This window comes from Armigeres subalbatus, chromosome 3 (assembly GCF_024139115.2).
Source record: "Armigeres subalbatus isolate Guangzhou_Male chromosome 3, GZ_Asu_2, whole genome shotgun sequence".
NCBI classification, from domain to species: Eukaryota; Metazoa; Arthropoda; class Insecta; order Diptera; family Culicidae; genus Armigeres; species Armigeres subalbatus.
This window is the reverse complement of record NC_085141.1, coordinates 380,305,707-380,328,163: the sequence shown is the minus strand read 5'-3', so window position 1 is coordinate 380,328,163 and position 22,457 is coordinate 380,305,707. Positions and strand designations below refer to the sequence as shown.

General features: G+C 36.6%; 2 protein-coding genes across 3 annotated transcripts; one reads left to right on the top strand and one right to left on the bottom strand.

The window, feature by feature from the left end:
• Window positions 1-6,505: 6,505 nt before the first annotated feature.
• On the bottom strand, window positions 6,506-12,908 carry LOC134222923 (senecionine N-oxygenase-like). The gene is made up of 2 exons (XM_062702068.1): window positions 12,893-12,908; window positions 6,506-7,859 (listed from the first exon to the last, which is right to left on the bottom strand). Exons 1-2 carry the CDS (start codon window positions 12,906-12,908, stop codon window positions 6,550-6,552), a joined length of 1,326 nt encoding a protein of 441 aa, XP_062558052.1. The 3' UTR covers window positions 6,506-6,549.
• Window positions 12,909-17,101: 4,193 nt separating this feature from the next.
• Window positions 17,102-18,701, top strand: LOC134223754 (senecionine N-oxygenase-like). Of its 2 annotated transcripts, none has more exons than XM_062702944.1 (2): window positions 17,102-17,235; window positions 17,301-18,701. In XM_062702944.1, the coding sequence occupies exons 1-2, from the start codon at window positions 17,233-17,235 to the stop codon at window positions 18,600-18,602; spliced, it is 1,305 nt and encodes a 434-aa protein (XP_062558928.1). In that variant the 5' UTR covers window positions 17,102-17,232; the 3' UTR covers window positions 18,603-18,701. The 2 variants fall into 2 exon arrangements, with proteins under 2 accessions (XP_062558928.1, XP_062558929.1); XM_062702945.1 differs by having other exon boundaries at window positions 17,112-17,235; window positions 17,307-18,701.
• The last annotated feature ends 3,756 nt before the right edge of the window (window positions 18,702-22,457 follow it).

Genomic DNA, 22,457 nt, shown 5'->3' with positions numbered 1-22,457 from the left:
TTTTACAATCTTAACTAAGTAAGTGCAACTAATAGAAGGCTATTTGAATTTTCTAAATGTCCATCGATTGATGGAGTAAAATCAAAGAGTAGAATTTCTTGCACAGAGTGTAAGACAACACTGCCTGTAGGTGACTCGCAAATTGTGTTTGTTGTGGCACATAAGCTTTTGTGAAGGCTTGAATACATCCCTAAAGCGCCAAAACCACTTGGTATATTTCCTAATAAATTCCTTCAGATATTCCTCCGAAAAGTTTCAATAAAAAACCTTGGAAAATTACTTCATGTATTCTTCCGAAAATGTCTTTCAAAATTTCTCCGAAAATTCTTTCAGAAATTCGATAACGGATTTCTTCAAAAAATCCTTCAGGAATTTCTTCAGGAAATTCCTTATGCATACAAAAAAATTGTATCAGTAATTTCTACGAAAAATGTTGTTAAGAATTCCTTAGGAGAATCGTTAAGGGATTCCTTCGGAAGTTTCTTTAGCGATTCCTCCGGATATTTCTTAATAAATTTCTCAAGAAATTCCATTTGGAGTTTCTTCAAGAACTGTTCAGCAACTCTTCATTTTTTTAAAGGAATACCTCCTCATGAATTTCTTCGGCAATTATTCTATGAATTCTTCAAATAAATTCTTCCAGAGATTGCATAAGGGATTTCTTCCAAATTTTCCAAAGGAATTTCTTCAGAGCTTCTTCCAGCAATTTCTTTAAAACATTCTTCGAGAATTCTTCCAGAACTTCCTGCAGGAATTCCATTGAAAATGCCTCCATGGGTTTTTTACGAAATTCTTTCAGTAATACCTTCGGATTTTTTCAGTGTTAGTTGTTTAATTTATTTATTTTATTTTTTCAAAAATTCAATTAGCAACTCCAACGAAAACAATTTCATTATCTAATTAATTTTCAATGGATTTCCTGGAATAAATCTAAGAAGGAATCCGGGAGGCTTTTCGAAGAAATTTTTAAGGAAACCCCTGGTGAAATATCCAAAAGAATTCTCGGTGGAGTTTTTTTTAGATTATTCAAGGAAAATTTTTTGAGGAGCTCTTAAATGAATTTTTGGAGAAGTTTTTGAAGAAATTCCTGGATGGTTTTGTGCAGGAATTTCGAAATATATTTCCGAAGGCATTTTTAAAAGAGAGCCTGAATGGATTTTCGAAAATAATTCCCGTTTGAACTACTTTATGAGATTTTGAAAGTATTTCTAAACAACTTCCCACAAACCACGTAGGCCGAATTTTCACATTTTCAAACCCACCCCCCTTTCCCCCTAGTAGACTTTTCCAAAACCCCTTCCCCACCCCCTTGAAGTATACGTAGACTTTTTCAAATTTAACAAAATGTCATAAGTGATTGGAAAAAAATTGGAAATCTGCCACGTTTTCAGCAATTCAGATATACAAATTTCAAACCTAACAAAATAAAACTGAATAAAATCCAACTCAATATCAATTAAAAATTCAAAACGAAATCAAATTCAATCCTCTGTCCATAGCTCGTGAAACCAAATCTCGAAGCCAATTAATTTAATTTCTGTTGGATTTGATTCCTCCTAGAGGTGTGCGCCACCGCCACCGGCACTTGCATAGGCGTACCACTGACTGCTTAAAATCTGTCACGCATCTGAATTATAATTCTGCATGCCGGTTCAAATTTGTAGAAAACCCAATCAGAATTTCGAGTTGAAATTTCGAGAACGTCAAGTCTACATTCCAAAAAGTTTGTCGTAGAAATTCCGTAGAATTTCCCGATTGATAACCTTCAAAGTTTCCAGGTAATACTCCAAAGAACTCTCCGTGATAATTCCGATATTTTTCTTAAAAATTCCATTCCGTTGAAATCTCAAGAATTTTTTCTAAATTCCAAAAGTTTTTCCGTTAAAACGTCGAGTAATTTTCCGTGAAAATTTTGAATTATTTCCCGTTGAAACCATGCTAAAGGTTTCTTACGATATTTTGACATTTCTCTTGCAAAGTAGAAGCGATTTCCTGAAGAAATTAAAAAAAATCCTATGGACATTCCAAAGAGTTTTCCAGATAATTTTCGGTGGAAATTATGGAGGATTTCAGTTGAATTTGTGGTGAATTTATCGTAAAAAATAGAATAAATTTTCATGAAAATTACTAATGCTTTCTTACAAGAATTGCAATATTTTTTTTGTGAAAACTCAAAGAGTTTTTGGTGGGAAATTAAAATAATTTCTCGTGAAAGTTTTCAAAAATTTCTTTTTCCATCGATAAAGCTATGTCCATTTAGAATCCGGAATCATTTATTGTTTTGCAGAGGCACGGAAAGTGACCGCAGCAAGAATTCTTTTACAGCGGTTTGTCTACCTAGGCGCCCACTTGCGGTGGTATAAATTTCACGAAGTTTCGTGCAGCGTGTCAAAAATTATTCCAGATGGAAGCCGAAAGGGGAGAAAAAAGTCTGCACACCCACGTTGATAATCCTGTCATAGACGATGGAACCTACGTCAAAATGGATTTCGGACAGCTTCTTAGCCAAAAATTCTACATGGTGACGGCACAAGGAGTAGTTCCTGCGAAGATTAAGTTTGCTTTAATGGACAAACTTGCAAAAAAAAAACGGATGATTGTGGCAAGGGATATGCAACTGTGGGGCAAAGACCTAAGTGTTTGTGACGAATAAGACGATGGACTCAAATCTGTACAAGGAGGAATGTCTCAAAAACCGCGGTCTACCTTCCATAAAGCCCATAAAGGTCCCGTGAAGTTTTGGCCAGATTTGGTGAGTTGCCACTACAGCCGGGAAGTCATCCAGTGGTACCGCGATAATAACGAAGATTTCATTGATAAAAACATAAATCCACGCAACTGCCCACAGCTCCGGCCCATCGAGACATTTTGGGCAGTAATGAAGCGGAAGCTCAAGAAAAGTGGAAAAACAGCTCGGGACGCGACTTAGATGACCAAAATGTGGAACAAATGTGCCAAGGAAGTTGACTCCGGAGGTGTGCAACTTTTGATGAGAGGAATAAAGAAGAAGGTGCGAATTTTCACTAGAAACAAGAAGAAATTATTTGTATCAATATTTTTTTCTTAAAGTACAGTGAATTACCCTTGTTTCGATGTATTAACCTTATTTGTACGTCAATCCGTTACCGAGATACAGATGATTTTATTATTCCGGATTCTAAATGGACATAGCTTTAATTCCAAAGAATTTTCATTAGAACTGCCGAAGAAATTGCCGTTAAATTTCGAATAATTTCGCTCATATACATCCGTCCAAAGAATTCCTCGCGAAAATTCCAAGAATTTCAGAAATTAAGGAAAATTTCCCGGGGACTTCCCGGAAAATATTCAGTTAAAATTCTGAAGAATTTCTCACGGAAATTTTGGAGAATTCCCCTTGAAAGTTCCAAAGAATGTCTTTTGGAAATTCCAAAGACTTCTTCTTGGATATTCCAAAATGCTTCCGTTGTAAATTCTAAAGAATTTTTCATCGAAGTGCGATATAATTTCCCGTGAAAATTCTAAAGAATCACTTGTAGTTTCTAAAGAAGTTCCTGCCGAAAATCAAAAGATATTTTAGTAGAATCTACAATGTAATCCAAGCGGAAATTTTGAATTTTTTTCGAAATTAAAAAAAATCAAACAAGTGAACTTTGCACTGCCGTATGAAATGTTTTCCGAAAAAAAAAAGTCTACGTAGACTTTTCGTATACCCCCGCCCCCCTTCGTAGACTGATGTAGACTTTTTCGAACCCCCTCTCCCTCAAGAGTCTACGTGGTTTATGGACAACCCCTAAAGGAATTTCTGAAAGAACATTTGAGGAATTTCCGGAGGAATTCTGAAGAAAGAAGAAATGAAGAAATGAAGAAATTTCTAATAGAATTCCAGAGGAAATGCCTACTGGTATTTCTGAAGTCATTCCTAAAATTCTCCAGGATTTTTTTTTGTAATTCTCCAAAAAATCCTATGGAGATTCGTCCAGGAATTCCCTCGTATATTACCTCAAGAAGTTCTACAAAAACTCCTCCGGAAACGAATTCCAGAAAGTCTTTTTCTCAACTATATTCGGAAATTTCTCTCAGGAATTATTTCGGAAAAAGTTCCTTCAGAAATTTGTTTAAGAAAACCTTGGGAAATCGTTAAGTTGTTTTCCCGAAAATTTCTCAAGAAATTCTTCTAAGAACTCTTTTGGAATTCCTTGAAAATTTCTAGGGCGAAATTTCCTTAAGAATTCCTGAACAAGTTCCTGAAGGAATATCCGTTTTTTTTTTTCAAAGTGACTCCTGAAGAAACTTCTGACAGTCTTAGATATCTCCGAAAATTCCTTTGGACATTCTGTCAAGACTTCGTTCAGAAATTCGGATATACCTTCTGAAAATCCTTCTTTTTGAAATATCTACAGAGAATGTTTTAGGAGTTCCTCAGGAAATTGTTTCAAAATTCAAAATCTCTAAAAACTCCTTCAGAAATTTATTAACTGATTACTTCGGAAATTTCTGTCAGCTTCGGAATTTTGCTTTGGAATTTCTTTGAAAATCAATTTGATATTCCTTCGGAAATTTTTGTTTAGTAATTCCTCTAGGAGTTCCTTAGCAAGTTCCTTTACAATAATTGTTTTTGAAATTCCCATAGGAATTCTTCCAAAACTACTTTAAGCAATTTAATATAGAATTTCTCAGGGTAATCCTTTGAAAATTCCTCCAGAAAATTCTTTGGTAACTTCATGACGCTACCTACAGACACTGATAAAACTAGCTCTGTACACATCGTTGATTCGTCCAGTCGTCCTGTACGGCCATGAATCATGGATGTTAAAAGATGCAGATTATCAAATTCTCAAAGTGTTTGAGTTGAAAATACTGTGCTCAATACTTGGCAGCGTGGTGGAAAATGGTAAATGGAGCAGACGAATGAATGAACCACGAGTTAAACCAAGTATACAAAAATGCAGACATAGGCAGGTTGATAAACTAAGGCAGATTACAGTGGGTTGGACATGTAGTGCGTATGCAGGAAGAGAGACCAGCAAAAGAACTTGCAGAGAACCTGGAACAGGACGTTGGTTCTGGGGTGTGCAATCGAGGAGGATGCGGAAGCAGCCGCTGATGCATTTTGGAAATACTGTTAGGAATTCCTTCGAAAAGTCTGTGGGGATTTGCTCAAAATTTTCTTAAAAGGTTCCTACTACACTTTCCAACACTACTCCAGGAATTTTCTCGGAAAGTCCCTTAGAAAATTCTCTTGAATTCAGAATGAATTCCAGGAATATTTTATGTTTTACTAAAGGAATTTCCCAAAGAGAACCTGAATGGTTTATTCTTTCTGAAATAGAAAAATTCTGCAGACATTGTCATAGGATTTTACGAAGGAATTCCTAATGAAATTTACTGAGAAATGCCTGTAGAAATTAAAAAAAATCATAGTTTCCTCCAGAAATTCTTTCAGAAACTTCACCAAGAGCTTTGTTGGCATATTTAGGAAAATTTCAGGAAAATTTTAGATTTTTTCTGAAACTTAGTTATTTTGAGATCAAAACGACTGAAATGTATCTAAATCCTAAATTGGAAATAACTTTTGAAAAAGTTATTACCAATTTGTTCTATGACACCGAAATCTAATTCTTAACACTTTGGGGTCACGAAAAAAAATTATTGTAAAAATTTGATTAATCAAAATCAAAGAGTAACAAAATAGTGGTAATTCAAATAACATTTTGAAATTAGGTATTGATTAGTATCACCGGCAATTGACTATTTTGAATGTGCTGTTTGATGATCAGCAAACGCAGAATATTGCAATTTTAATCCACTGAAGTCGATTTTTATGCGGCGATTCCGCGTTAATCCAAAAATCCACGGTAAAATTGATTTTTTCAGCCATTGATTTTTTTCTCCACGCCGGTTCACGCCGCCGCCGCCGCCGCCGATAAAAGTCAACGGCGCGCCGCCGTGACGCCGCCGCCGCCGGTGCAAAAGTGACCACCACGCCGCCGCCGCCGATGATATGACCGGCGCACAGGTCTACCCAGCTAGCGAACTTTTGCTGTATCTGTTTTTGTGATGCATAAAGAGAGTGAATTTCAAGACTTTCACTATGCTCGACAATATCGTAGTTTTTAATAGTTCACTGCAATTTATGAAGGAAAAATTTATCTACCAGATATGTATAATTGTATATGTAAGGCATATGGTCGGGGTTATACCAATTGCACCAAGTGCCACAAAAAATATTATTTTTTTCTGCCCAAGCTTTCATTTAACAGATTTAATTGATCACAAATCGCATCGGATGTCCCTCCATCCTATAACTGAGGATATCCTACAATAAATGAATGAATGAGCTGATATGAAATGATTTCCGTTTTCCTTTTACGAACAAAATATCACAAGTCAGTCAAAAAACCGCTTGGTGTGGTTTGGCAGAATCCCGACCATATGCAGTTTTATTTTATTAAAAAAATCTTTCTTTTCGGCTCTTCTAAACAACGGGAAAGTAGTTAACAACGCCTACAAATATATAACGCAATTTGAGTTTTGTTAATTTATTCCTTTATTTGACAAATTGTTATTTCATAAGAAACGAAACTCTTCATCATTTATCACTTCAAAGTTATCCTCACGATAGCGCAGAACATCTTTTGTTCTCCTTCGCATGCTCTCATCGAAAAGCGCCATCACCACTGGTCTAATTGGTTGAATGCCGGCAGTCCTCGCTAAATCATCGTAGTACTTGGAATGAAAATCTCCCTGCATCTTGTGCATCCACTTTCGTGGTAATCCTCTGCGTCTTCGGAGAGCAACGTCGTCTGCCATATCTTGTAACATTTCATCTTTGACTGGAATCTGTTTCTCACCTGTGAAATACCCCATACACAGTTGTGCTTGAAGATCTACCACCTGAGTGGGGATGCAGGAGAAGGGTATGCCAATTAGCGCCATTGTAGGGTGGTTGATATTGATCACATGTTTGTATAGCGGCTGTACATGGTTTTCCTCCAATCGAATGCCACAATCGACACTTAAAAAAGGGAAAGTATAATTGTAGCCGGTGCAATAGATGATCACCGAAAAGTCCTTTTGGCTTCCATCAACAAATTCTACCCCTGTTGAAGTTAGTTTAGAAATATCGGGTTTGACGGTTATGGACCCCTCAATGTCAAATTCAACTTTCTTTGGGTTGTGATAACTGACGGTGACACTTTTCGCAACTTTAACGGTTGCAATTGCTATATCCGATGCACTGTAACCTGCACCGACCAGCAGAAGATCTTGTCCTTTGAACTGATCAGCTTTACGGTAGTCGTGACTGTGAAGTTGCAACCCTTTGAAAATATCTTTTCCGGGATATTTTGGAATCTTTGGATGCGAGTAATGACCATTGCAAACCATTACGTAATCGAAAAGATGTGTGTCGTATCGATCATCCTTTAGATCCTTCACAATCACCTCCCATTTTCTTTTCTTGTTGTAGGTCGGTGACACTCTTATTACTTGATGTTCAAACCTTATGAGCTTCAGTAAATTGAATTTGGTTGCGTAATCCTCCAACCATTGCAGGACTTCCTCTTGTTTGACGTAAGATTTATCCGAAACAATTGGCCAATCCGGAAATTCCATCGTCTGTCGAGGTAAGTTGGTGCGCAGACCTTCGTACATGCTCGTATGAATCGGAAGCCCATTTTGATCTTGACCAACAGAGTCCGTGTAAACCCAAGTGCCTCCAATTCGAGTAGTCTGCTCGTATACTGTTATATCTGCTGCAGCTTTGGACGCGTGCCTGGCACAGATCAATCCTGCAGCCCCTGCTCCAATGATACAGTACTTGGGTGTACGCTCCATCACGATCACTAGCAAGTCACGAAATGATTCCGTAGAATACGCTGAGAGTTTTACTAGTTTTATTAGATACAGTGGCGTAACTTAGGGGGAATGTTATTTTGAAGATCTACACTTTTTTTTATAGATAATAAGGAATATCAGCAGATGATTATAAGAGGAAAGATGGTTGCGATGCGTCCATCAGGCATTCCAATGTCAGTGGTTAAGGAGAATCGCGTTAGAATTTTTAAAAGCAAATGACAAGCAACAGCGAAACCCAGTTTTAAAAGTATGCTTCGTTGCATCATGAATTATTTCCATGTGTTCCTGATAATCTATTAATTGAGATTTATATCAATAAAAAAGCGATATGAAGTTATTTTGGCATTCATGTTTACCGTAATTGTTCCTAAAACAATTTTTATGGCTATTTGTTTCCCTTGTTAGATGAAGAACAGGACTTTTATAACAATCAGCATGACAACTAGATAGAAAAGATTTTCAGCTAGGCGTTCAGTGCCCCTCGTACTGGCGTAAGTTCAAGTTCCGCTCATGTTATTTGGACAACGATAATTAGCACTCGTTTATTTAGGTTTGTCTGGAGATTTCTTATCGTTCAGAGTAACAGACAGTAAGAAGCAGTTGATTAACAGTTTGTGTATGCATATAGCTTGGAAAAACTAGGAAATATACATTTGGGTGGAGAGCTATTTTGGCATATAAGACTTTGTAATATCGAGTTTCGTAAAACATAAAATGGCATAATAAGGTGTTTTAAAAGCAAGGGATCTGTCAAAATTAGTTGAATGACATTGAGTAAGTTACCTTGTGTTTATAAATTAATATATATATATATATATATATATATATATATATATATATATATATATATATATATATATATATATATATATATATATATATATATATATATATATATATATATATATATATATATATATGCCTATAGGCAGCAAGCCAAGGGGCAACTAACTCTAAACTTTTGACAGTATCCAAAAATACTAGCAAATACTAGCGAAAAACTACGTCGTATCTATGGTAAATTGATCGAAGAGCCCTGGTTGGGAAAGCATGAAACACAACGCCACCCAGTCAATACAGTCCTCCCAGTTTTATGCAACACATGATTTCTGTCTCCTTTAAATTCTTAAAAAATCACTAAAAAGCTATTTCTATTACTAATACTTTTTGAACAATCTTTGGGGTTCACGTTTTGGTTTGATGGTATTGGAAATATAAAATGCGGTTTGAAAGTTTTCTAGAATCTGTAGAAGGTACAAATCAGGTGTTTCCAATACGGGGGAGTACTGTGTTTCATCAACTAACTGGAAAACGCCATAACAACCGAGCTAGCAACCGTTTCTTTGTTTGACGAAAATCATGGATACTAGAAATATCACGAATTACTATTGCGGTACAATGAGTAATATTATCGCAAAGTTTAGAGTTGGTTGCCCCTTGCAGCAAGCCATGATTTGGCATCTTTGGCATTTGGGATTACACATTTCGGCGATCCAGGTTATTTTTTTTTTGATTTTCGAGTTACAAAATAACGCTGGCGCTGATTTCATGAGGCTTAGCTTACACTCTGAAAAATCATCACGTCATATTCACGTGAAAAATCACGTAACTGATCTGTTTTTTTTAACAAACGACGATTATTACGTGACGTTAGTAATGTTCACCTGAAATTCACGTAACTTTTACTAAAAATCATGGTGAATATGTTTGTACGTACTACTCGTAAACAATTTAAGTGACATTGTGTTAGTGTGATTGCAGCTTCGGCATTTGCGGAAAACCAGCATTGTAAACAATCTTTACGTCAGATTTACCTGAAAACAAATATGGTTCTCATCCACCATACTTTTCACGTGAGAGTGACTTGACACTCACGTACGAATGAATGACACATAACCTAAACATATTTAGGCTTCGCAGAGGTAAGCAATATTTCAGGTGCAACTAGGCGGGGATTTTCCGAACTTGCAGGTTCCTTTCTTGAAAAAAATATCAACGGAAGTCGGATGAAATTTATAAGATTCGTAGAAACTTAATATGGAATAAGACGAAGCTACATGAAGATAGGAATTACGCTTTTTCGGTAGCGTTAGTTTAAAATTTCATTCCAGATTTCACCTTCTAAGGGTGGACTATACTTTTTGATTGATTTAACAGCGGAAATAGCAGCAATTTTCGAGAAAGAAACTAGTTTCATCATTTCTTAACAAATTTGATAAATTTCATTCGATATTCGTCAGTAACTTTGATTTGTTCTCCAACAGTGTTTTTGCGATAACTCCGAAGCGCAATGGCCGAATGACAGCATTCCCTGTCTAATGATAAAAACATCGTTCTGCATCAAATGCATTTCAACACATCAACATGCGAAGAGGTCTCCGTTTTACGGCTGCAGGCGTCACTAACTTATTTTGCATTCATTAAAAAAAAACAAACTTCAAACCATTTAGTGGTTACCTGAAGTCATGTAGCTTTCACTAAAAGTTCACGTAACCGGTACGTAGAAGCCACGTAAGGTTCACCTGATCAAACACGTAACTACTTTCAAACTTCACGTCATTAGTACTGGAAAATCCAGTCAGATTCACCGGATAAATCACGTAACTCAACGAAGCTAAATTTTGTTCAGTTTACATGCCATTCAGGTCACTCTTACATGAAAAGTATGGTGGATGAGAACCACATTTGTTTTCAGGTAAATATGACGTGAAGATTTTTCAGAGTGTACCTATGTCTATTTGGAATACTAAGGATTTTTTTTTCCTGTTCGGGTGTGCCACTGCGACCTGTTATTAGATCTATTGTAGCATTACCTGTATCCTTAGTGTTTAAGTGCATGTCGAATTACTTCATTAGTGATTACTATTGATAAGCAATGCAGTATCGGTTTCGATACAGATGTTGTTTTGTTTTCTCAAGAGCACCATGACAAGGTCCCGCTATTTAGACCCTTCACCGAGAGCAACCCCATTGAAGGCGCGCCCCTTATCAATAGGAAATCAATCCTTTTTTGAGAAAACAGAACAGTGATACTGTTTTTGGCCATGCATCGGAGCCCTAGCCACATCCTTGTCTTGCTTCTAGAATATCAACAGTAAAACAATGAAACTAAGGATACGGAAAGGCTATATAGTCAATACAAAACTGAACTTTTGCTTATTATTCTTTAGGCCGGATCAAATTTTATTTTCTTCTCCTCCTCTCCTGATAGGGCCTACTTGCGGATACTTACAACTTATTACAGCTTATTATTTAACACAGCGGTTCTCAACCTTTTCCTTCAGTGGTACCCCTTCAGACGTTTGCATAGCTTGAGGTACCATCTGGATTTTTTTTTTTGAAAATTTGTAAAGTAATAATTTCGTATTCGATCCTCACGTGGCTTCTATCGAACCGATTGAATTTTCAAAAATAATGTTGGGCTTCCAAAGCATTTATGCACTTCGACTTCGCTATTTTAAACTTTGCTATCACTAATAATCGCATTAAATTGAGTTAATTTCAAACTGTTTAGGTTTAATTATAATACAAATGCGTACACAAAGAAATTTTTAACACTACCAATGAAAGGTTTTTGATGTTGGAAATCAAATACCGCCATCGGGGGTGACAATGGGTCTGGGGGTGAGAATGGGTCATCGCTCTCACCGGCAGCCTGGAGGTCGTAGAGCAAAATCGTTCAAAAAGGTCTCTTATATTTTAGTAATCTTACCCTCAGATACATTCATTCCATTCTACAAGCATTCTAAGTAGTTGAAACAGTGACCCATTCTCACCCCCATTTGACCCATTGTCACCCCCTACGACGGACTTTTAGTCTTCTGATGCAGTATCATAGTGAAGGAGGCTAGGTTTTATTCCCGGTCTAGTCTATACCCAAGTAACCATTAGCACTATATTACGCAAAATTATAATTATTTCTGGAAGGATATTGAAATTATGATCTTTTTATTAGTTCAATATATTTGAATATTTCAGAATATTTTTAAAATGTTGAATTTTAAGTAAAACATTGCAATTCTGATGAAAATTCTAGGACATTAAAGGTTATTACTTGCTGTCAGCTGCTAAGTAATTTGATGTCCTGTTCTCAGGAATTTGATAGAAGTTTTTGATAGAACTTTTGAGAATTGAGGATCTTGGAATTTCAATTAAGAAACAGAGATTATAATGCTGTGATGTGCATCTAGGGCTTCTATAGCTCAGCAAAATTATGCATTGCCATAGAGACGATAATGCTGAAGTTGACTGGTTTCGAGATTAGACTCGGTTTGGGCTAGTCATTTTGCCTAGAAAAGTCAAGTATGTACAATTGTACAGGGGTTGAACAAAAAAGTTTAAATAGGCAAAAATTTGACGAAACTCCATGCTTAAAATAATCCGAAACCATTAGACGTAGAATTTCTTCTAGTTTTCTATCCTTTACCTAAATCATCGATTTACGAACATTAGAGATTTTCCGGTTTTTTAAGGTATTTCATAGTAATTCATGATTTACCAAGAATTAGAACTAGTTTTTCGACCAACGGTAAAATCCGTTCGCGAAAATGTTTCTGTAATCAGCCTCTCGGAAAGCCACGAGCTTTGATATTCGAGCCCATATTCAGACTAGAGGAATTCCTGCGTTCGAATATTCCAGCTTCATCAAAATGGGATAATCAGCCTTTTTGTCTTTTTCCTGTACATCGATTGCTTATTGTTTTGCCTTTGTCAAACCGATGTGGCTAGTAGAATTCGTAATTGGTTGCACACTAACTGAGGGCCAAATGTGGCCAAATGTGACGATGTTTTAATTTTGAAGAAAACTCGCACTGTATTCCTCTCTAATAATATGTTAAAATCTACGCCTGGTTTGTCACAAGCAGTCCCGTATTTAGTTCCTTTTCGCCATGAGGACGTAATGCATGTTATAGAATCTGTCTCAAACTCTACTGATCAAAAGTAGTTCTTGCCAATTACGAAGTAGCAATTATGATTTAGTAAAAATGAACAAAACATTATCAGTTTTTCACCGATTTTGACGATTTTGGTTGCTACGGATGCAGGAACTTACCCGCTATTCGATACATGTTACATAGAACCGATACGGATTTCGGAATTCCGGATTAACTGGGCCAAGTCCCAAAGTATGTATAAATTGAAGATATATATTCAACCAAATGAAGATTTCTTGCGTCATGACTAATAAACTTCGTTGGAAATTTAAAGAATATAACTTAACTACGTTACAGGACCATCTTATGATTAAATCCCGGAACGGTTATTCCGGAAACAGGTTCCCGTCGGGCCTAAAGTGGCCACAAACTCATTTTGAAGAAACCCTGGCAATATGGGAATCAAAATTCATGAATGTGTTTCGGAAGCATGATCTGATAAGTAATTGGATCATAGGATGGTTTGACAACAAACCGGTCATCCTGGAACAAGTTCCCGTGGGGCATAAAATGGCCACAAACTCATTTTGAAGAAACCCTGGCAATATGGAAATTAAAATTCATGAATGTGTTTCGGAAGCATGATCTGATAAGGAATTGAACCATTGAATGTTTGGACAACGAACCGGTCATCCTGGAACAGGTTCCCGTGGGGCCTAAAATGGTCACAAACTCATTTTGAAGAAACCCTGGCAATATGGGTATCAAAATAAATGAAATTGTTTTGGAAGCCTGATCTGATAAGGAATAGGACCATATGATGGTTTGACAACGAACCGGTCATCCTGAAACAGGTTCCCGTCGGGCCTTAAGTTGCCACAAGCTCATTTTGAAGAAACCCTGGAAATATGGGTATCAAAATTCATGAAATTGTTGGAGATCGCAGCAAGCCATGCGCGGGGATGGTTGGTTTTGAATTTGCTGTCACGTTTTAGTTAGTTCGCGCAAGAAACAGATTCGGCTGATGTTTATATTTTGCATGTACTAGAAAAGTGTTTTGAAGTTTGGAATTTACCTTTAATAAAGTATATTTCTTAATTGAGTGCGCGAAGTCGTTAGTGTATGCGGGGATGTTTTTGGTGAAATATGTGTGGCTGAGTGATAATACCAGAGATAGATGTTTATTTATCACTTATTTATCGAATTACTCCGTATAGCTTTGAAAGAGTGAAGTAAATTGTTCGTGAAAGTAATTGGATCAATTTGGTGAGATTGTTTCAATATGTTTTTATATGATTCCAAAATTAAATGCGCGCTGGATATAAAAATCCGGAAGTTTGTTTATAAATCCATTTTCCAATTGATAATTGTAGCATAAACAGGCGGGGCTTATTGCTAGTGAAAGTGACCTCGGACTGGACGTGAGTTACCAGGCAGTCTGAAATGGGTCACTGGAGCTGCAGTAGAGCTAGCACCTTCTAACTCCCGGGCTAAAGCTAGGGTTCTTAGTACCGACCCTTTTTGGCGAGTCCCGGTACTACGGTACTGAACCTCTCAGTACCGGGAGTACCGGGAAAATACCGGTACTGGAAGATTTTTTTTTCGAAAATCATTAAAATCAATAAAAAGTCAGGACTTAATGGTAACGATTCAAACTTTATTCATTGCTTTGTATGTATTCAACACTTGTCTTGGGGCTTGTCCTTATCCTTGAAATATGCTTTCAAAACGCACAGCATATTCATTATTCTATTATATATTATATATTATATATTATATATTATTCAATGTTTCGTTAGACATACGGGATCGTATTTTAGTAGCGAAGCTTCCAGAGAACAGCTCTTTCTGAGTCTACAGAATTAGGGCGAACTGTTGCTAGTGAATCATGAAGCATTGACAAGTATTTTCCTTTCAGCTTTTTCTGAGTCGTTGTAAGTTAACTCTTGTCTTACAATCTTTACGAATCCTGGTGCAGTAATCGAACTTACAGGAACAAGCGGGGACGATTTGGAAAAATACTGATGAAGTGTGACGATTTTTTTGGGATGTGACGATGTCGTTGCGGTTTGATTGTCTTGAGGTACGTCATCGGACGCCTGACGTTTGTTCTAATTGATTGTCGCTGTCGTCACTGGCGAGACATCTTTTGCTGGCAAGGATAGAGCACTAAATGTCAACGAAGGAAAAATTAGTACGTTTTGATAGATAGGTAGCCAACATGTTTGAAGACGATAACAAAGGGAACCGCAGCGACAATCGTCCTCTATAGTTTATTACCTCTATTGTCAGGTGTTTGGAATTTTAGTAAAAAAAATAATATCTTTCTTACTAGCTGCTGCATTCAAATAATGTGGTTTTAACCATCGGAAGTTTTACCCAAAACTTTTTCCTTAGTACCGAAAATACCGGTACTTTCATTAAGCTAGTACCGGTATTTCGGTACCGAAAATTGGTCGGTACTCCCGGGAATTCCGGTACCGGTACTCCCGGTACTAAAACCCTAGCTAAAGCTGACTTTATTAAAAACAGCTTTCTTCCATAATACCACTGCCGGACAGTGGGGGTTAGATTGATTGAAGAAGAAGAAGATACAAAATTCATGAAATTGTTTCGGAAGCATGATCTGATAAGTAATTGGATCATAGGACGGCTTGACAATGGATGGGTATCAAAATTCATGAAATTGTCTCGGAAGCATGATCTTTTGGGTTATTAGGCCATAAGATGGTTTGACAATGGACCGGTCATTCTCAAACAGGTTTCCGTGGGGCCCCTCATTTGGAAGAAACTCTTGCTATCTTCTTTTTCCGTTATTTCTTGTCAAAAAGACTTAAAAATTCTTGACAGGTACTCAGAAATGATTTATAATAAACCACATGCGCTGTAAGTATCATTGGTGTTTGCTGAATAATTTACAAAAATAAAAAGAACGATTAAAATTTTCAAATATTTTTGTGGTGACAAAATGGGTCAAAAACGTGACAAAAGCGGGACGTGATAAAATCGGATCGAAAATGTGATAAAGTCGGAGGTAGATAAAATCGGGGAGTGACAAAATCGGGTCAACACTGTGTCACTTTTCACTTCTCTCTTCTCTCTTCTCATTTCTTTCATTTCACTTTTCACTTTTCTCTTTCTACTTTTTACTTTCCACTTCTCACTGCTCACTTCTCACTATTCACTCTTCACTTGTCATTCGACCCAATAACCATTCGGCCTAACGGCCATTCAGCCTGATGACCCACCATCAGTCCCATCTTCTAGGAAAAACATGTTTCCGAAAATATTCCAAGAGTTTTGATGCCAGGGTGTCTTCTAAATGAGTTTGTTGCCACTAAAGGCTTTTCGGGAACTTGTTCTAGTATGACTGTTCCGGTTGATATCCATCCTATGGTTTCAACTTTATGGATAACATATTGCCGAAACAATTCCAAGAGTTTTGATACCCATATTGCCAGGGTTTATTCTAAATGAGTATTTGGCCCCTACGGGCCCTCCTAGAACCTGTTCTAGAATGACCGTTCCAAGTCATATCCATCTTATGGAACTACATGGAAAACATGTTTCCGGAACAATTCTAAGAATTTTGATACCCATATTGCCATGTTTTATTCTAAATGTGTGTTTGGCCCCTACGGACCCTCCGGGGACCTATTCCAGGATGACCGTTCCGGTTGATATCCATCCTAGAGTCTCAACTACATGGAAAATATGTTTCCGGAACAACCGGTGCGTTACGGAGTAAAACAATTCAGAAGCCCCTCCCCAAGCCCCCCTTACTGGATATTCATTTTCATACCACCCAAACCTTAATTTTGCCGAGTTTGAAGATGTCACGGAGTTTCAAATTCCTGCGATGTTTAGAGCCCTAAAAAAATTTCACTTGAAAACGAAAAAGGTACCCGGGTCGGTAACAAAAGGGTTAAATTAATATCAAGTTTAACACCGAACAACGAAACTTGTTTTTTTTAATATAAATTCGACCGTAATTCACAAATTAATTAAATTTAAATCTTCAAAATTTAGCAATACATATTTCATTATGCACACGGATTTCAATCCAAAACGGTACCTAATAATCGACATCATTTTTATGATTTTTTAGAGTACAATTACTGTAGTATGTCCTGATTATCCTCTAAAATGACCTATGCTCGAGAAATCGCAAGTAACCAGAGTCTTCTTTATCATTGAGGCGGGTACTTTTGCGATTTTCCCTCTACGTTACGCATTTTGATTAAGTTTCGAACGAAGTTTGGTCGTAAGGGGTTCACATACGTATTTACTACACAAACATAGCTAAACCAAACGCTTGTTGAATACTTCTCCATTCTCGTTATGCATATCTCGCTTCGTCGTGGTGGCTAACGACGATAGCCCGACGCAGTTAGTGTGATTTCGGACACTGTGAGAGATGGTACACAAGCACTCATACGTAGCGTGCAGAGAAGCAGAGCAATAATAAACGATTAGAACCACTTATCATAGTTCAATAAGAGCTGGCAGTATAGAAGAGATGGTAATTTTTGATTCGCTTCTGTAATCAAGCTCAACTTCCGAATTGCAAAAGTTATATAATTTCAGGAAAAGACACAGAAACGGTACTGTGTCATTGGTGCCGGTGCTGCCGGAATTTGCGCAGCCAAGTATGCCCTTGAAGCCGGCGGAGAGGTGGTAATTTTCGAGCAGACCGATCAAATTGGTGGAACCTGGTCGTACACCGATGACGTGGGGAAGGACCACCATGGGCTGGACATTCACAGTAGCATGTACGATAGCTTATGGACCAATCTACCCAAGGAAATAATGGGCTATGCGGACTACGATATGCCGGAACAGCGGAGGTCCTACATTCACTGGAGTGAAGTATTGGCGTTTTTGAAAGATTACGCCTCGCATTTCCAAGTGGATAAGCACACGAAATTTCATCACTTGGTTGAAGAGGTTCGGCCTTACGGGGATGCACAGTGGCAAGTACGAGTCAAAGATCTGAACCAAAATGCAAGCGACACAATGATCTTTGATTATGTTATAGTGTGTAATGGTCACTACTTTGATCCAGTAGTTCCCGACTACGAAGGAAAGGATCGATTTGAAGGAATTCAGTTGCATAGTCATCAATATAGGAAACCTCATGTACTGCAGGACAAAAATGTTCTAATAATTGGGGCCGGTCCAAGTGGGAGGGATTTAGTTTTCGCTGCAGCGAACTGCGCAAAGAAAGTTTATTTCAGTCATCATGTTCCGCACAAATTGAAAGATGCAACATTTCCTGAGAATGTGGTTCAGGTTCCGGATGTGGCTCGTTTACTTGAAACTGAGGCAGAATTCGTCGATGGTTCAAAACAATCCGTAGATTTAATTTTATACTGCACGGGCTACCATTTCAACTTTCCATTTTTGCATGAAGACTGTGGAATCGATTTGGACGATGACTGGGTCAAACCATTGTACAAGCATATTTTGAATATCAACTACCCGACGATGGCCTTCATAGGACTACCATTCTTGGTGTGCACTACACTGATGTTCGATTTGCAATCTCGATTCGCCATAAAATACTATTCCGGAGAAAAGCCTCTTCCTCCGAGGGAGAAAATGATGGACGATTACGAAACCGAAATGAACGGCCGCTGGGAGCGGGGTTTGAAGAAACGACAAGCGCACATGATGGGTGGAGAAGTTCAACGGGCCTACTACAACGATGTGGCCCAAACGGCTGACATCGAGCCCATTCCACCGGTGATGATAGACATGCATATAGCGAGCCATCGAAGGAAGAACGAAGACCTGAGTGGTTACCGGAATGATGTGTTCCGGGTACTTGATGGGAAAAACTTCGAAATAGAATATGTGGCGGAGTTGGCGAATCGTGAAATAAAGTGATATTTGTATTGCTCAACGAAGTGCACGCGGTGCTATCTACATTCTAATCTACATGTATACACATTTTTAAATAAACAGATATCTTTGGAATACGAAATTGATATTTTGCGTTTTTTTTGTCAATGACCTCATAAAAAATCACATTTCAATAAACTCGAAACTTCATGAATTATTTCAGATTGTTATCGTAAATTTATTTATTGAACAATATTTGACTTATTTTCACGCATTATGTACTTAATTCTTCAATATTTGATGACCTTTAAAACTTCATAAAGAGAAAAAAGTTTTAGGCGTTTTGTAGAGTACGTGGTTTATGCAAATCTTAAATAGTAGTTTAGATTATTTTATTTTACAGCACATATTTTTTTCAGATAATCTTCAAGTTTAGTTCAAATTAAAAACGATGTTTATAAGAGATGACAATGAGATACTCTTTGGTGATCACAGACTATTAGCGTAGTGGTTACGAAACCAATAGAGAAAGGACGACGTTAAGCCATCTTAGTTTAATTGTACTAATTAAATGTATTAATCATCGAACAAATTTACACATGTGCAAAGTTCGCAAAAATGAAAAAAAAAATCCATACTGTTTTTTCGTATACCGAGATAGGGTATATGGCATACCCGACTAGAAGAGCATAACAGAAACTGAACACAATATTATCATATTGTGATATTTATAACTTATTTTGATACAATTTTGTTCTAAGTGGCCATTATCTTTCGAATGTTGTAAAAGGATTTCATCATAATATGATTTAAAAAATGCTTAACACCGAATTGCCCAACAGTAGGCAATTAAAATAGAAGTAGCAAAGTCTTCCAGCCATATAGATTACACAACGTTGATATAATTTGCAAAGGCTGCCTTATTTGTAATGTTGTTAGTTTCATGTTCTCGAAAAATATTCTTGTTCAGACAAAAACAAAAGTTTTGTATTGTTGATCACAATCTGGAGACCTATCACGAACTGTAAAAATTTGCAACTGCACAGAAACAATATTTTTATATCTGATTCTGTTATAAATTTCTAACAAAATATGTTATTTTTAAGATAAAATTGTAACAAAATTTGATAGTTTTTTGTTTCCAGTAGTGTGATTTTTGATAGAAATTTAGATATTTTAACAACATCCTGCACCACGTTTCTAACAAATTTTGTTATAAAAATTTAGTATAACATAATAACATAGGTTGATATAATTTTGATATGACCTTCTAGTCGGGTAAGCCTTGGCCTAATATGCTGCAGTTGAGCACATTTAACGTTATAAATATTCATATAATGCCATTCCAAAAAGGGATCTCATGCAGATGTTTTTTCAACCCACTTGGGACGAGTGATTGTTGATTTCGAACATATTAAAGATAAAGATGAGTTGCTGTTTATATTACAAGTAATTTTCTTTGCGATGAATAAAGGTAGCATGCAAAATAATGGAGAAATTAAAACATCTTATTGAGCGTGGATTCTTATTGGTTGCATGTTTTTTTAATCATCTTTGATTCAAGTAGAAACTATTTTAATAATTGTGCTGTCGCGTGGTTTTCATCGAGGCAACCTACCCAGCCTACCAGAATGCCACCTAGTAACAGTGGTTACAAACTACACTTAGTCGGGGTTCTGCCAAATCACACCAAGCGCGAATGAAAAATTTCCTGTTTTTTGCCAAAGTTTTCGTGTAACAGATTCAATAGATCACAAATCGCAACGAATATCGTTTAACGCCATAACCAAGGATTTCACACAACAAACGTATGCATGAATTCCCATAAAATACTTTTCGTTTTCCTTTTGCGAACAAAACATCACAAGTCAGTCAAAAAGCCGCTTGGTGCGGTTTGACTGAACCCCGACCACTTGTTCATTCAATAAAACATTCATTTTGTATTTTTCATTCAAACAAGACAAACGTTTATTTAATATGTCCATTACAGAACAATTGACGATGAAAGGATTGCAAACCTACAAGCAAAACGGAAGGATTTGCTTCGCCCAGGTTTTTTATGAGGATCTTTTTTTTCAATCTTTACTTTATTATAGTGATTTTTTTTTTCAAAGTTCAATGGGAGATGTAATCAAGAACGATTAGATATATATCAATTGTCTAAGACGAGTTAAGTAACTCCATTTAATTCCACCAATTATTTCGATAGCTTTGCAGATACGTATTTCGACCACAACTGTGTGGTCGTCTTCAGTGTCTCGTATTTGACTCGACTTGACTCGAAAGTCGAGTCAAGTACGAGACACTGAAGACGACCACACAGTTGTGGTCGAAATACGTATCTGCAAAGCTATCGAAATAATTGGTGGAATTAAATGGTGTTACTTAACTCGTCTTAGACAATTGAATATTCTCCACTAAAAAGAGCTTAAAATATTTTTTCTAGATATATATATATTTACTAGCCTTGGATTTGTCAGATGAGCGTAGATCCGCTATACTTCTTACCTCGATTTCGCTAGAAGTTTATCAAACGGTAAAGAACATCTGCCATCCAAAAAAAAACAAATGCTAAGTCCTATGAAGGAATGTGTGCGCTTTTGAAGGAAAGAGCCTGTCCAGCGATAATTACATATCGGGAGCGAACATCATTTTATACAGCAATTAAGGCAAGAATCTGAAGAAAGCGTACAAGAATGGTTCGCTCGAAGAAACTATCTTTGAATTGCGATTTTAATAAATATTTGGATCATGCATTAAAGAACATTTTTGTGACGGGATTACAATCCGGTTCGATTTTTGAAGGGTTGTGTGATAACCCGGGTAGAGATGAATAAGAAACAAATAATATAATAATAACAAATTATGCTGTGATGTGTTATTCAAGAATAAAATAAAATAGCATCCTAACAACAAATTTTGTTATAATATATATATATATATATATATAAAAGCATAAAAGCAGAGTCTATTATATAGAGTTGCGCAAAGAGGATCTTCTTACACTTATTCTGAATAATGTTCTTATTATTATGTTGGCAACTTTCATTTTTGTTCAACCCTTCAAGTGACTTCACGGGAGTGCACAATGGTCGGATTCGTCAAATTTCACGACATAAATCGATAACTCGAAAACTATCGGTGACGTTTTGACGTATTGACGTCTTCAGAAGAAATGATCTACAAGAAAAGATATATTTTTGGTGTAAGTTGCCATTAGGGTAGCCCTTTTGTGAAATTATTTGAAAATCAATTTTTTCAACCTTTTGATTTAGGAGATCATATTATTCTACAAAGTTATAGAGAATTTAATTCTAAGCATTTTTGCTCAATAAACATTTATTTTATCTCATATAGGTAATGTTTTATGACAAAATTACTAAATTTAGATAGGGTGGCCCCGAAAAAAATAGTTTTTAGCTTTATTAGTTTAGCTTATTTTCAAAAACTGTCCAAGCATTGCTTTACGGTCTTTGGAAAGCACATCTTTTGGTTACATAAGATGGTTGATAGCTTCATTTTCAAGCATATTATAAGCGTTTTTTTCATGAAAAAGTGATATTTTTCTGAGCATTCTACTGCAGCTAGTAGCAAATATTAGCAAAAATTTCAATCGTATTCTGAAAGTATACATTTAGGCCCATCCAGTTCATGATATTCCGTTTGTCCATCTTTGTCCACTTTTGTTTGATGATAATATTAGTTTTGTAAAAAAAATAAAGGAACACTTATACCATCTTTAGGATTTTCCCAATATTCGGTAGAATAAAAGACAGAAACACAGTCTTCGACCAGAGGTCGTATAAACTGAACAAATAGACAACGGACAGGACACATAATACTCAGTGGACCGGTGAAGAATTTTTCGATCACGAATAGTTCCCTTCTTACCGGGGCGGG